Source organism: Haliaeetus albicilla, chromosome 22, assembly GCF_947461875.1.
Source record: "Haliaeetus albicilla chromosome 22, bHalAlb1.1, whole genome shotgun sequence".
NCBI lineage: Eukaryota > Metazoa > Chordata > Aves > Accipitriformes > Accipitridae > Haliaeetus > Haliaeetus albicilla.
In genome coordinates this window covers 8,431,343-8,446,887 of record NC_091504.1, presented here as the reverse complement: position 1 = coordinate 8,446,887, position 15,545 = coordinate 8,431,343, and the positions used below count along the sequence as shown (strand labels likewise).

Here is a 15,545-nt window from a genome sequence, read left to right as displayed (position 1 = left end):
TATTGGAAAGTGGAAGAGGGTTGAAATAAATAGGATGCTTTTACCCTGTCCTCTCCATGGGTTTCCTTCCAGCATGGTCACTGGGAACACAAAGCTTCAGCTGCTGCCTTTTCCCCTGCTCCCAGTACAGACCTGCAAAGGCTCTGGTAAAGCTTATTGCACCACATACATTTATTCCCTGTCGAGCCACAAGACTCCATGCTTTTCCTTCCCACATCACAAATCTTTAAGCGAAGATGGCTCTCGCTTCTCTGGTGACAGGGTTTGAATGAAAACCTTAATGAAGTAGGACAGGCTCTCTGTCAATCCATCTGTATCAGTGCTGCAGCCAGAAAAAACAGCCTTGCTGGATTGTTCCTCCCCAGGAACTAATTCAAGTATTAGCAGATGGAGGCAGAAGAATCCCTGGCAAGGAGGAACTTTGTTCAGAGGATGCCCTCCCACTTCTGCAGCACCAGTTGGCATTGCTTTGAGTCAGCAAGCTGCAGTTCATGGGAAGAAGTTCAGGGGTTTCTGTGTCATTGTGGAAGGCCCCAATTAGCAATACCAAAACCTCAGGCATTGGGGGGGGGGGGGGGGGCGGGTGTCCCTGAACCCTGCTGTCCTGGCTGCAGCTATTTCTGAGGAAAAAACTGAGTGTTTGCTTTGGGAAAAGAGAATCCTATCCTAACCCACCATTCGCATGGAGTTTTCTGGAGCCTATCTGGCATTTCCTCATGTTGGGAGTTCAGCCAACAAACTCCCCTCCCCTGCCCTGAGCTCCATGTTACCTTAAGGATGTCATTCCTCTCTGGCCAGCTGTTTTTGATAGTTGGCAAACGTTGTCCAAGGTAACTCCAGCAAGACTGGCCTGCCCAAGGAAGCCACAAGCAGGACCTACAGTAACAGGTCCAGTGTCACCAAAGAGCCAGTGGGGAGCAGGACATTAAAAGTCAGGACATGCTGCAGAAAATACATGGCTTGTTCAACAACTCACCTGAAAGCTAGCGCAGGACAGACTCCCCAGGCAGCTGTCTCAGCAGAGGAGCTGATCCTGTGCTGCTCACATGCTAACACTTTAACATGCAGCCCCTGTTCCAACCATTCCTTAGCTCTCTTAGGAGACAGCCAGCTTTCCAGCCAGGGGGATAGAAAGCTGGGGCAGCTAAAAGAGGAAAGGAGAGCCAAGAGGCTGAAGAAAGCATCTGTAACAAGACATTTATTGATGTGCAAGTCTCTGTTCTGAAACAGAATCACCTGCTTCCCTTGGCCAGGCTCCCAGCAGCACTGCCATGCCAGCAGCAGCTCAGCCACTGCCGAGTCTTGGCAGATAAAACAAGGAGGCTGACCGACACAGCCCACAGTCCCTCTATGTGCTCAGGTCCAGGACAAGGTCGGGGTCAGTGGATACCATGAAGAGGTAGATGCGGCGGGATAAGTCTGGCCCAACACGGCGGTCTTTGCTGCTGACATCCAATTTCACTGGGATGTCACTCAGCAGGAGTCGTTTTTCATCTTCTGTGCTGCATTCTTCGTAGGCCTTTGAGCACACAGGAGAAGGAAGCAGTTAACACAGATGCTCTAAGAGAAGACTTCAATCTCCCCTGCAAGGCTCAATCCCATCATTACAGTGAGGATCTGTGACTGAGCCTTCATCCAAACATACCAGGATCAGGGGCTAAAACTCAGAAGGAACAAGATCTCACTTGCAAACAGACCTCACACACACTCAGAGCTGTGTGTTGCCCCTCCAGCATATAGGAGAGAGCTGTAAAGCCTCTTCTTCTGAAGCAGCTAAGCTAGGGACAGAGATCAAAACTCCAGGGAAGAATTTTTTAAAAAATTCTGTCACAGTTCCTGATCTAACGGAAAGAGTTCATGTGATTAATGCTCACAAAAACAAGCACTTGCTGATAAAAATGTGTCTTCGTAAATTGGCTAAGCTGCTGTCAGAAGGGTCAAACAGTATCCTAGTCTAATCCTGCTCCCCCAACACCTCGCTGAGCCAGTCTAGCTCAGGAAGCAGCAGAAGGCTATGGGGAGTAGGGAGAGGAAGAATTTAGTGAGCTAAATCAGCTCCCTGAAGGATCAGACAACAGAAAAGCAAGGAAAGCATGGGGTATGCCACTGGTGACAGCAAGCAGTAGGAGAGCTCAGGTATCCTGTGGAAATCCCTCACAGTCCACAGGGGCGATACACGTTTTCTGCTTGCGGGTGATGTAGAGCTGTTGGACTGTAACAGCAGCCACCTGAGACATCACCCATTTCAAATAAAGACAAGCAAAGCTGATGGACAGACCGTGTTGCACAGGGGCAGTGGCATGCATCCAACAGACCCTCAGCTGCACCGGCTGGGGTGGGCAACCAAACATATTGCCAAGCAAAAATGCAAAGACGCTTTGAGTGGGTCCTGTGAGGTGAGATCAAGGCAGGGAGGGGCCTGGAAGGGCGAACAGTAAGTAGCTACTGCTGAAACAAAGCTATGGTTTAAGGAAGTCAAACACCCATCTGGAGACAAGCGCTTTTCTGGAGAACCGATTTCACACTCGGGGTTTGTTTGCTCCATCAATGAAGACCTTTAAGCGAGGAAGCATGTGGCACTCCTTCCTGCCTTTACCCTTCAAGCTTTTAAGAGGATGCAGAGGGGTTTGAGGGCTTACCTGTAACAAGAGGCTTGGGGAGGGATATGCTTCTGCTATAGTTGCTGCTGTTGCAGGGCTGACCCTGTTAAACTGCTGGATTTGTCTCTTCCACACCTGCCAGAGTCCTGTGCCGTCCTTTTCCAGTCACACCCTGCTGGCCCAGGCCCCGGCAGTGCAGAAACGCAACTCCTGCGACTCCAGCTGCCTCCTGTGGAAAGACAGACTGCTGAAAGCAAGACCTGGGGCTGGTGCGTGCACTGAGCACAGGCCTGCAGACCCCAGACACTGCAGCCTTCCCGTAGCATTAAGCAGTGAGCTTCCTTCTAAAACCTCTTTCTGCCCAGGGCTAATATTTCCCCCGCCTCAATTTTCTTTCCTTCCCTGGAAAGCTCCACAACACCACGGTGAAAAGATTTTCCTAAGGCTGTAATTTTCCCTCCTTTCCTAGTGCTGAATCACCACTACGTTCACCACAAGAAGAGAGGATTTTCATCAGCACAGAGACTGAAAATGATCTTAAGACACATCTAGTCTGGGCCCTTACACTGACGTCATCCAGGACAGGCTGGCAGCCACAGATATATGTTCCTGTAACTTCCACTGAGCTTTCCCAAAGCTCCGGGCTTGGGATGTGACTGAGTCCAGCAACATGACTCACTTGTACGGGCGTTTTCCTATCGCCTTTGTCAGTGCAGAGACGTGCTGTCCGAATTCCTGCCACGTGTCTAGGAACAACACTTCGATGTTACCCCACAGCTGCAGCACCACCAGCGCCTGGAGGAGAAGTGACAGAGGTGAAACATGTAACACGCTGACCCACAGGACAAGGACAGGCTCGGATGGGCCAGCCATGAGCCGGCAGCCCAAGGTCCTCACCCTCCTCGACCCTCAGCCAGTAGTGCTGGTGTCAGCCCTGGCCACCAACGGCACCCAGCGAGAGCAGCAAGGAAAGCACACAAGTAGAACATGTCCTGTGGCAGGATGAAGCTGGCCTGGGACTGGAAGGGGCGGGAGGCTGGGCTGCCTCTATTAGCTCTGTTTACACAGTGCTGCAGTAAAGCCTGCTCATCCTTCTTAGCTCCCAGTAAGCCAGCGAGTCATGACCCCTTTGGGGCATACTCAGGCAGGGCAGGAATTTAGTTCAAGGGATATCAAGCAAGGGTTTAGATGGTATTTGACCTAGTTTATGACTGTTGCAGCATCACAAGGAGCACTCCTGCTCTGCTGTGGGGGACACGTTCTGCAAGGCAGAGTCCTGAGCAAGAACCAACAGGTCTTTCAAAACTAACTGGGCAGTTCTTGGTGGGGTTACAGGAGGAATAAACTCACACATGTGAGGGGAGGCTGGATCAGCTCTTAACCAGAGTCTTTAAGAACAAGAGGCTCCAAATTGTGCCTCGAAGTCTGCAGTCCCTCTTCAATCCCATTGCCAGCCAGGGTGAAGGAGGGTGCATGTGGATGCAACCTCATCCAAGCCAGCCACCACCTCCCCTGGCAAAGCATTCTTTACACACAAGAGCTCATCAGTGGGAGCCTTTTCCATACAGCTCAACCCCAAGTAACATAAAACTTCAAGGACTGTAAGAATTTTTACCTCTAGTATCTCCTCCTGAGTCATACACAGCTCTGGGCCAGGCTGGGAGCTAGAACTCTGTTTTCCAGGGCTCAGTGCCTGCTGCCTGCTGTGCTCCTGGTTACACCTATAAGCAAGATACACCACTCACGCACAAGCTCAACATATTCACACATCAGGGCTGCTGTCTGATGAAGAAGAAAAGGCCAGACTTAACCCGCCCACATCTGCCACCTCCCAGTCTGACTTGGAAGCTGGAGACAAAGGGGTGGTGGCAGCTCCCCTGCAAGGGAGAGGAGACCCAAAACTAGAGTGAGAGCCACTCAGTTCCTCTGGTGGCAGAACTCAACAGGCCACAGCTGATTTTTTTTATACATGACACTCTTGGTAAAATTTATCCTCACAGGCTTAAGTGAGAAAGAGCTCTCCCTGGGAAATACTGCAGACAGGACAGGACAGACCAAGCTACTGTAGCTGCATCTATGCAGGGAACGTTGGAAGTGATCACACCATCACCACAGAGGAGACTGCTCTGCTGTGCACATACATACACAGGAAGGAATTGGAAACTGGGAGCAGCACATGAATGAGACATTTAGGGGACAAGAAAAGGGCTCCAGGCATTGAACATCTCTTGCTACTTCGTGAGCTACACACAGTGCTGGGAACAGAAGGGCAATTCAGCAAGAGCAGTTCCCTCAGCTTCTCTGTGTCACTGAGGCCCTCTGCCTGGCGTGCGGAGAGAAGCCTTATCTGTGAACCCCTTCTGGCTACAAGGTCCTCAGAGGCTGCTATAAACGCATGCGCAAAGTACACCCTCAAGACTGCAAAACCCAAGTCCTGGCCCCCATGAGCATGGGCTTTGTGATTTACAGCCACCACACTAGCACCAAGCATCAGCAGCTCAACCCCGAATGTGTCACCCCTGCAGACAGGAGCTTCCCCGGCACTGCCACTTGCCCGGAACGTACCGCCTGTAGGCATCCAGCCCGATGACGGCCAGGCTGTAGGTTTTGGTGGAGGAGCCCTCCAGATCGGCCAAAGGCAACACCTGGTTCAGGTCAGGCTGACTCGCTGATGGGGCATTGACAAAACTCTGAAGCAAGACAAATCACACCCACGTCTATAGCAGCCTACCCCTCTGAAACATCCCCTCCCCATCTCCAGCAGGACAGTGGGGCCTGCCAAGGTGCCTCTCATCGGTGGGAACAGGCAGGAGCCAGCCTCAGACTGCAGCTGAGACCATTGCCTTCGGGCACACACCACATGCCACATCTGCCAACATTCCGCTGCTGCTTCTGGCTCACCTTTTTCCCCCGGAGTGTTAGCACTGATCTCCACACAGACACTGCCTATTCTAGCCTGTCATTCTCTAGTCTTGGACGGGGCTGGATGGACTGGGAACTTCTCAGGGCAGAAGCACAGGCTGCCTAGACAGGTATAAATAAAATGTTGTAGGACTGCACACAAATGAGAACTAACACAAATCTCTCTGCTTCAAAATGCAAGTGTTTCCAAGGGCCATGTACTCTGAACATTTCTTTCAAGCAAGTCTTTTATGGACTCCATGAGAATGGAAAAGCTAAATAAATGCAAGGAAAGGCAAGTCTGGCCTGCCCTCTGAGGAAAGCAGCACCCTGTCCGAGGGTTAAAGACAGGTGCCTGCATATATCCCTAAAGACCTCCTGCTGTACTCAGATATGGCTTCTCCCACAAGTTCTCTCCTTGCAAACCACCGCCCTCTGTAGCACAGCTTTGTTTCAGGGTGGAGCAACGGCAGTTTTGAATAAACCCTCCCTCTCCTTTCATGTTCACTTGGCAAAGTGACTGCTGTAGAGCACTTTGTGTAGGTCTGGCTCTGAGATCTGTATCACCTGGGTTAGGGAAAAGAGGCGCTTAAGAAATCTTCCGGCTCTACCAACACCAACACCTCTTTCTCCTCTTCAGTCTTCACCATGGGGCCATCCTAAAGAAGACGAAATAATTTCCAACACAAGCAGAGGTCCAGCTTGAAAGCAGACAGCAAGTGTCCACCTGTGCAGAGCCCACACTGTAAGAGGCACTAACACTCACTATGTTAATACTATGCTGGTGAAAGACCACGGCTGAACTGAAAGGTAAAAATCCTCCCTGAACAAGCAAGTCATTGAAAGTGCAAAAATAGCCTGTCGAGGAAGGCAGTGACAACTGCAGAAGATGCTAACTAAGATGAAAGGACACAAAATGGCTTTGTCTGCACTGCACACACTTAGATGACCACGTTATCTGCACCTACTTTATCTGTAGTCTATTATATGACCACAGTATCTGCAATGTTTTATCCAGTAACAGCAAAAATAGAGCTCTGCCCCGGCTTGAAATTCCTGTAGTGGGGGTGAGCACGAGAACAGCCTACCTCAGCCTCCACTGCCATGTGGATACCATTTGAAACAGAACCTTCCGAAACCAAACTGAATGGGAACTGTATTTGGTACCAGAAGGTACCTGCCCTCTCAGGTTCCCAGTGAGGGGGTTCAAGAAGCAATCATTGGGCTTTCCAAACGAGGGGCCCTGCAGTACATTTGCTCAGCCTCTTCCAGACATGCAGCTGTTGCCCGTGGCAGCATGCCATGCGCAGCATCTGGACTGGAAATGCTGCTGAGTACCCAAGTGAAACCTCCGTATGAACGACTTGTAGTGGTCTCATTCTTGCTTACTACAGGTTCCCTGGGCTCACCCTAGATGCACACCTGCCTAAAACAATGAGATGTAAATCTTTAAAAGACATTGGCTTTGGAATAATCTGCATGAGAATCAGACCCAGCTCCATTCCCCAAGCTAACTGGTCACCAGTAATCAGCGTTTCTGAGGCTCCAGTGCCCAGCCTAGAGAGGCAAGTCAAAACTTTCTCCCCACAGCACATCTGTTGCCAGTTTACATGTACAGAGAAGATTGGAAGTACTTACTGGAGTGGACAGAGTGTTTGGCATGTTTCTTCTCCAGGTTATGCTGCAGGGAATTGCCTGAGGCTCAAAAGAATATTTACAGTCCAAGGAACTTAAAACCTTCACCCAAGCATCTGAGCCAGGATCTTTGAGGAGACCTGTGGAGAAGGGCAGAACATCCTGATGTGAGGAAAAAGAGGTATTTCATCAGCATTACTAAACAACAACAAAAACACAAGTGCAAGACAAGGAATTCTGCAAGCGTAGGAAGTCTGGCTTCCTACAGTGCATGCACTTGCTGGCTGGATTGCTAACTGAATTATTGACTTTGACCATCCCTGCAGGCACCTATAAAATTGTTCTTCTTCAGCCAAGTACCTGGACAGTGACAGGCAATTTGCCACAATTACTGTAAAAATTAGCTCGTGCATTCTAGGTTACTAAAGGCAAACTTTCAAAGCCAGCTATTCTATTCCCCCAAGAACAAATTTTATTAAATTTGTAGAAACTTAATTATTTTTTTAATATCTCTCTTTCTCTGTGAAAGACGACTAAAATTAGCCAACTGGCTGAACAATTAGTCACTAGGAAGCCAGGTTCCACCACCTGTGCACAGCCCCAACACCTCCCTGGATGCACACTTCAGCCCTGTTTCCATCCCCCCCCATGCACGCTGCTACTCCAGCGGCCAGGCTGGGCACACATGTGGATGTCGCTGGGGAGCCCAGGGAGAATGTGCTCTTAATTACTGGCTCTGCAAGTACTGTCAATCGTAGCTAACGTGAGTTGACACCATCCATTAGGCACCTTCCTTACAGCTGTCTGCAGCCTTGTCAAACCATGTGTTTGGACTGTTTTCTTTGACGCATACCTGCTCTAGGCTGAATTTGTTTGAGATATTTCAACAAAATAGCACAGCTATTTCTAAGAATGCAAGGGGAGAGTTGAGAACATGCTGTTTGTCCACCTTAAAAATATCAACGCCTTGTTTTACGAGGAGCTTTGCCAGCAGGACTGCCCAGCTCAGCCCCAAGCTGCTCCCTGGAGCAGGACGGACCTCAGGGTACAGGGCTGGGTGCTGCAAGGCACAGGACAGGCTCCTTCGTGGTGCCTGCGCTCCCTCTGCCAGCACCCGAGCACCCGGGAAGAGGAGGAGAAAAGCTTCTGGCTGGTGCAATGAGGTAAGGGGTGGAGAGGAGGGTTGGGAAGGCAGGAGCAGGGTTGAGACCTAGGCAGGAATGGGGGCAGAAGAGATGAGCAAGAACTAAACCGATTAGCACCAGGGCAGAGGGGAATGTGAAACCCAGGGACAGAGAGAAACTCTGAGGACTCATTGGGTGCTGATATAATCACCACGGTGGAGTTTTCAGAGCGAGAAATCACACGGCATTTTCTTTGGCAGGCTGTGCGTTGCAACCAGCCAGCCTGCCTCATCAGGCTGACCCCGCTCAAACGGGATCCCTCACCTGGAGAAAAGCTGTTCAAATACACTTCTGGAACCTCCACCACCTCCCAAGCACTGGCTGTACCCACAACTTCGCAGCAAATTCCACAACAGAACAGATGACAGTATTTATCCCACAAAGACTTTTCTACTGACAGAATAATAAGCACAACAACAGGCCTGTGTTAGAGCAAACAGGGAGAATCTTCCTCAGGCAAAGCCATGCTATGCACCCCCAGAATATGACGTCTCATTATTTTATTGGTGCAAACATGGTAATAATTTACTCAAAACTGTGTTGGATAAAGCAGCTGATCGCTGCCATCCAGCCAACAGAACCTGACCAAGACCTGCATGGAGGAAAGAAAGCAGACCAACAAGTCTCTAAACAGAACGTTTAAGGATACAAAACAAGTGTCCTTAAAAAAACATGTTTAGTTAAACAAATCTTGCTGCTAGTAATTATCGGAGTGAACGTGTAGCATAAGGATAACATAACTAGCAAAAAGTGGTGCATGACAGATGCTAACATACAGAGCAATTCAAGATACAGTTCTTATGGATCTAATTACACGTGCACAGGGATGAGCTGCAGCTTGGATTCAAGCCGTTGGGGACCGGGATGCAGTGTCACACCCATCATTCTGCCCCCAATAGGGAAACCCACCCACCCACCCACCCAGAGACCCTGGGCTGCCCAGGCAAGCTGCAGGGTGAGAAACGGGCCAGCAGCCCTGCTCCCTCAGGGACAGGGGATTAGAAATATGGTCCGGGCAGTCAGATGTGTCAGGGGATCAGCAGCGGCACTTGCAAGTGCCAGGAAGGGGACAGGATCTCAGGGACACCCTGGCGGCCAGCACTGTAGAATAAGCTGCCTCATTTTCTGCCAAAAAACCCTCTGTGCTGTGACCTATGGGGTCCTGATGCCCTGAATGTCCTCCCTGACCAGGCAGGGCAGCTCTGGAGGCAGACTCAGCCCTCTGGCAGGTACCTGGAGAACATATTTCAGGCACTGGTATTTCCAGAGGCTTATCTCAGAGCTGAACAAAGAGGCGAGTTCCAGATAGCAGGTAACATCGTCCAGCCTGAGCAGGCGGTTGAGCTCTGGACTGCAGGTCTTCTTATCTCTTCCTAACGACCCTTGAGGACGTGAGCAAATTAACAGCCAGAAGCTTGCTGTCTCAGAAGTAGATCAGAAACATGTGCTCTATAAAGACGAGCTCCCAGAGCCCTCTGGGGCTGAAGCACCACCCTTCTGCTTCTGCAACAAGGCCCGGAGAAGTTAAGAGCTCATTTTCCAGAGGTGCCAGCCTGGGCCTGTCAGCCCCAGAGCTGGAGGGGCTGGTCCTCTCTCCACGTGGCTCAGGAACAAGGCAGGGACCACAGCAGCTGCCCACTGCAATCAAACCACATCTAGTCCGCAGTCACGACAGCAACGACAGAGATAACGAAGCCGAAAGAGCCTAATAAATACCCAGGGGGCTGCGTAGACCCCACGCCAACGGCCTGGGAGCAGTTCAGAGGTGACAGCCAGGAGGCCTCGGGTGTCCCAGCCACCCCCTCTCCCCTCCAGGCTCGGCCTCCCCGGAGCCCCCGCCGCCCACCTGGATCGGCGCACACCTCCATCAACCGCAGGCACCGCTCCGGCCGCAGGAGCCGCCACGCCGCCGCCCGCCGCCGCCGCTTCTCCAGCGCCTCCTGCTCCTTCCGCCGCTCCCGCTCCCGCCTCCTGGCTGCGGCCTCCCCGGGGACCCTCCGCCGCCTCGGCCGGCCGGCCGGCCGGGCCCGCCGCGGGAGGGGAGCCGGCCGGGCCCGCCGCGGGAGGGGAGCCGGCCGGGCCCGCCGCACCAGGGTCGCGGGGCTCGGGCTCGCTCTCAGGCTCCGACTCGGAGACCGCCCAGGCGGCCGCTCGCCGGGCCGCACACCCCGGGCCGAGCCGCTCGCTCCCGGCCATAGCCGAGCCGCCGGCAACCGGGAGGCGCTAGGCCCTGCCCGTTGCCACGGGAACGGGGGGGGCAGCGCACCCCTCTATCGGCCCCGCCGCTCCTCGGCCCCGGCACGATAGTTCCGCCCGAGGCGGGTGTCGGGGCGGGCGCAGGGGCGCTGAGAGCGCGGGGCGGGGCGGGGGCGCGGCCCCTTTAAGAGCGGCGCCGCCATGATCTGCTTGGTGCTGGGGCTGTTCGCCGGCCTCTTCCAGAGCGGTGCGGGCTGGGCCGGGACCCCGCTTCCCCTGTGCCCCCGCGGCTGAGGAGCCCGGGTTGGTCTCCTTCTCCCTCTCCTCTCACGCCTCCGCCCTCTCCTTGCAGCCTGTAGCGGGGTCAACGAGCGCACCTTCGTGGCCATCAAACCGGACGGGGTCCAGCGGCACCTGGTCGGGGAGATCATCCGGCGGTTCGAGAGGAAGGGCCTGCAGCTGGTGGGGCTGAAGCTCCTGCAGGTGAGCGGCCCGGCCGGTACCGCCGCCGCCAGGGCGGGGGGGGGGGTCCCTGGTGCCGGGGGTGCCAGGCTGAAGTGAGGCCCCACAGGCCCTGGCTCTGCTGGTAACTGCCGGGGGGGTTCTACCTGCCTTCCAGCTTGTATAGGCTGCTGTTGTTATTCGGGCACCAAATCCCTCACAGGTCAGAGGGGGGTTGGCACCCAGGTGCCTAAACTGATTCTGGAGGAGTGGTACCAGTTGTGGGGAGCGTGCCTGCCGTTTGCTGTGTCCGTGCTCCAGGGCTCTCCTACGTGGCTGTTGTAAGCTGGCAGGTGTTGCTCCTCTGACCTAGAAACTTCTCCCCTCTGTGTGTCAGGTTCAGGAAAGCCAAGCCATTTCACTCCTGGAAGTGAGCATCTGTGCAGGACCTCAATTGTAACGTGGCACTATCCAGCTTTTCGTGCATCTCTCAGGTGTAGGCCTTGCCCAAATCGCCACCTGCTCAGAGCAGACTAACATTTGTGCTCTTTGTGCTCAGGCCTCAGAGGAGCTGCTGAAAGAGCACTACATCGCCCTTCGTGATCGTCCCTTCTACAGCCGGCTGGTGAAGTACATGAGCTCTGGGCCTGTGGTGGCCATGGTGAGTGCTGGCCAGGTTCTCTAGAACGAAGGAGCAGAAAGTAAGTGCAATGTTTAAGCAGTATTGGCTTGTGGTCCAATGGAGACAAGGTAGCCTCTCTCTTCAGAGGGCCCCTTGAAGCTGTACTGAACTGCAGAGACGTTTTCTGTGGTAAATTAAATCCACAGACAATTCTGATTATTTTCCAAAATCAACTTTTGAAGACTGTTTACAGAGAGACCTTTTCCTGGCTCTCACTCAGGTGGATCAGATGGGGAATTTAGAGGACAGATGATATGACCTGCTGGGGGAGTTGTGGAAGCTGATTCTTGTTTTGCTGTCACGTAGGTCTGGCAGGGCCTGGATGTGGTCAAGACAGTTCGCACAATGATTGGGGAGACTAACCCAGCTGAATCCAGGCCTGGCACCATCCGAGGAGACTTCTGCGTTGAAGTCAGCAAGTGAGAGCTTTGGCTTTTTGTTCCCTCAGTATTTCAGGGCATCCTTTCCAGGCATTCCTGTGCAAGGCCTGCCCTGCCAGTCTGCATCTGTGGCACAGAGCTTCTCCCTTCTGTGCTCAGATCAGAGCTGTCTCCCTCTGACAGCTTGCAGAGCAGCCCTGGCAGGACAAGCTGCCCTCTGCCTCCTGGGCTTGCTTTCCTAGAAGGAGGAACCTGGGTTTGTGTCTTTCCTGCCTCCTGAGGCCTTGTCTGTTGAAAGCAGGTGGGATTTGCTTGTCTTTTTTTCTCCAGGGAATCAGGACTGTCAGGCCATGAAGAGGAAGGGAGGAGGCCTCTCAGTCCTTTCCTGGGGACCAGGGCACCTGGAGAGCTGCTCTAGCTCCACTGGGCATCTGAGTCTGTAACAAAAGCCAAGCGGGAGCTCTACATGTGCTAGGGCTCAGCACTGGTGAAGATCCACAGGTGGTGACCTTGGGTGCCTGCAGCCTGGCTTGTGGTAGACACTGCTTTTAACAAACCCTCCTGGCTTAGGTTTCTGTTCTGTGGTGTCTGATACCAAACCTGCTTCAAGGGACCTACTTTGACAGAAGGAAGGGGGGAAATCTGGAGGCAAAACTTGAATTACTGTCATAAAACCAAAGCAAACCCGAGATCAACAGCCACTTGCAGCTTGTCCTGTAGCAAAGAAATGGTTCCTTATAATGGGAGGAAGGAGTGCTGGGAACTAGCAGCTCCTGCACATCCATGACCTAAGCCATGTTCAGCGTAACCATGAACAGCCCCTGAGCTGCAAGGAAGAGGGCTGTGCAGTGGGAAAGAATATTGTAGGATGTGACTGGCTCAATCAGTTTAATGAAATTGGTCAAGGTGAAATTTTCCAAATTGCACCTTCCTTCTCCCACCTTTCTCTGCTTAGTGCTAGCTGATCCCTTTCTTCTTCCCCATAGGAATGTGATCCATGGCAGTGACTCAGTTGAGAGTGCCCGGCAGGAAATCTCCCTCTGGTTCCACCCGGAGGAGCTGACTTGCTGGGAGGACACGGCCGAGCACTGGATCTACGCGTGAGAAGAGCAGCCTGAGGGAAGTACGTCTTCCTGACTGGGCACAGGGTTTTTCCATCCATTTCATTGCAGCTGCTTGGGCTGGCTGTGGATCCTGGTGCGGTGTCGCGTGCTTTGGGGGTTTCTGTTCTGTGGGTGGGTGGAGGGGTGCTGGTCTGTGTATGTAACTCTGTGGCTCAGCTCCCTGCAAGAGTAGCTGTTTCTTTTTTTCTTCTCTCTGCTGTAATAAGTAGGTAGTTGGTATTGTTGCTTTGTTTGCTGCAGTATCTTAAATACCAAATAGCTCAAGGCGATTTATTGAAGTGAAAACTGGGCTCTATGCCCATTCCTGTGTGTTCTCAGACCTGCCTGGCACAGGAGAATGTGTGCTCCTTGCTGCTGGGAGAGGTGCTTTGGTCGCTACAAGGTGATGTGATAGATGTCATCTACCTGCATTTCTGTAAGGTTCTTCACCAAAGGCTTTTAAAGAATTAGGGCGCTATGCGGTAAGGAGGAAAGTTTCCCCCCGGGGTAAGAGCTTGTTGCAAGACAAGGAATGAAGGACAGGACAAATAGCTTGCTTTCCCTTGGTGGGATCTTTGTGTGCCAGGGCTGCTACAAGTTTACCCAGCTTCAGATGTGATTAGTGAGTCCATGGAAGGAAGATTCACCAAATGCTGTTAAACACACAGTTTGTCTGGCTCTGGTTCCTGGCTGCAGGTGCTGGGAGCAGGGAAGCAGCTTCTCCAGGTCTGCTCTGGTTCTCTGCGGGCCTCCGATGCTGGCTGCATGGCTGCTGGCCTGACCCAGCACAGTTGGTCTCATGCTGTCCCTCCATGGTGACTGACACACGCTAGTGAAGCAGCAGCACTGCACAAACCACAGAAGTAGAAGGGGGAGAGTGAGGTGGGGAAGGATCTGTAGATTTGGGGCTCAGGAAGGACTGGGAGGGCTATTTAGTCCTCTCTCATGTGCAGTGCAGGCTGTGGAGTCCTGGCACCGAGCTCTGGGAGATCCTGAGATCTTCCTTGTCTGATGGTGGAGCTTCCCTGCCAAGAGGGTTTCTGGAAACCCAGTTTGTAATAGGTTGGACGCCTTGAACCTGCTGTGAACTCTCCCTGGAACATCAAACTCCTCTGAGCTGTGTTGAGTCCGAGCTCCCTGCACAGCCTTGCTGGAACATAAGGGCAGGGACAGTGACAGCGACATGGCACCCTGCTGTGGAATGGGGGCATGGTTAAACCCAGGGAATGAGGTCCCCTGGGGCTTTCCTGCATGTAGGGTGTGGTGTTCTCTCTCCCTCTCTCTCTCTCCCCCCCCCCAGCTTTGTAGCTGCGGGGAAATGAGTGCAGTTTTCTGGGGGCAGAGAGTAAACTGCCCCGGTGGGGCTGAGCGGGGACGTGCCAGCAGTGACACAGGAATGGGCACGGAGGGGATGGAGGGTCTCTCCCTGGTGACCGGGGTTTTCCTCAGCTGCCCGACTGCCACAGCCAGAGCTCCTTCTGCCTTCAGGGCCTTCTCCAGGCGACTGGTTACAGCTCTAAATATGGGTCAGATCTTGTTTGTTCCCGTAACTCGTCCATTTGCTGTTTTTATAATAAACTGTAAAGTTCCATGGTCTCTCCCACTGGTTATTTTCCTCAGGGACTGGGAGGGCGGAGGGGGCGGTGGCCGACGCCTGGGTGCCTCTCGGTGCGCTGAGCGGGGGGATGCGAGCAAGGGCTGTTGACAAAGCGGCTTCGCCAACACCGAGCCGCCGCCGGCCGGCTGGCGGCCGCCATCTTAGCCCTCCCCCTGCCGCAGGTGTGAGGGCCGCGCCCGCGATAGGTCCGCCGTCGTCACGTGGGTTCGACCGGCGGCGAATGTTCGCGCAGCGCTGTGCCCGGCTTCAGCGCGAGAGCAGCGCCCTCTGCAGGCCGGCGGCGGTGAGTGCGGGGAGGCCCTTCCCCTGGTGTGGAGTAATTACAGAGGTGGCTTAGAGATTAAACCCGTATTAAAGGTACGGCATTGTTCACACATTAAGGAAAGGTATAACGTCGAAGAAGCTTTCAGGGTGGAACGCAACGGGTGTGAAAGGGATCCATTCCACAGTGGTTCCCTGTAAAACAGCACGGTGGGTGAAGATCCGTGGCCAGGCTCTGTGAATCGCTGCAGAGATGGGAACTTCATGGTACTGTGGTACTGATAAGCTGCATATTTGCCACCCTGGGCCAATAGTTTGTCATATTTTGACAAAATGCTGTCCTTTGTGTTTGCTCATTATGTCATAATAATACCAAACCACACCTCCATTCCAAAGACTACCGGTCTCCAAAGTGCAACCACCCCTCGCCAAGCCTGTGCTCTGAAACTTTGTTAATCTACAGCTTTAAAAGCGAAGCGAGAGAATTTTATACCAATCATAATAAAGGTATGTGTGACTAGAGTCACTCAAGCTCTACCTTGGA

General features: G+C 53.0%; 2 protein-coding genes across 3 annotated transcripts; one reads left to right on the top strand and one right to left on the bottom strand.

The window, feature by feature from the left end:
* Positions 1–1,180: 1,180 nt before the first annotated feature.
* On the bottom strand, positions 1,181–10,630 carry EME2 (essential meiotic structure-specific endonuclease subunit 2). The gene is given in 10 exon segments (XM_069809709.1): positions 1,181–1,519; positions 2,640–2,829; positions 3,280–3,395; positions 4,216–4,321; positions 5,166–5,290; positions 6,069–6,094; positions 6,097–6,160; positions 7,140–7,276; positions 10,167–10,340; positions 10,375–10,630. Coding segments are annotated over 10 exon segments (1,251 nt in total). The 5' UTR covers positions 10,517–10,630; the 3' UTR covers positions 1,181–1,348.
* NME3 (NME/NM23 nucleoside diphosphate kinase 3) lies at positions 10,618–14,713 on the top strand. Of its 2 annotated transcripts, none has more exons than XM_069809708.1 (5): positions 10,618–10,763; positions 10,869–10,999; positions 11,517–11,618; positions 11,946–12,058; positions 12,350–12,999. In XM_069809708.1, the coding sequence occupies exons 1-5, from the start codon at positions 10,718–10,720 to the stop codon at positions 12,435–12,437; spliced, it is 480 nt and encodes a 159-aa protein (XP_069665809.1). In that variant the 5' UTR covers positions 10,618–10,717; the 3' UTR covers positions 12,438–12,999. The 2 variants fall into 2 exon arrangements, with proteins under 2 accessions (XP_069665809.1, XP_069665808.1); XM_069809707.1 differs by lacking the exon at positions 12,350–12,999 and adding an exon at positions 13,006–14,713 and having other exon boundaries at positions 10,619–10,763.
* Positions 14,714–15,545: the final 832 nt, after the last annotated feature.

Excerpts from the sequence above, each read along its gene's own strand:
- NME3 (XM_069809707.1), top strand. The coding sequence starts at position 10,718 with ATGATCTGCTTGGTGCTGGGGCTGTTCGCCGGCCTCTTCCAGAGCG. Across the intron at positions 10,764-10,868 it reads CGCCGGCCTCTTCCAGAGCG|CCTGTAGCGGGGTCAACGAG; the intron begins GTGCGGGCTGGG and ends CTCTCCTTGCAG. Across the intron at positions 11,619-11,945 it reads CTGGGCCTGTGGTGGCCATG|GTCTGGCAGGGCCTGGATGT; the intron begins GTGAGTGCTGGC and ends GCTGTCACGTAG.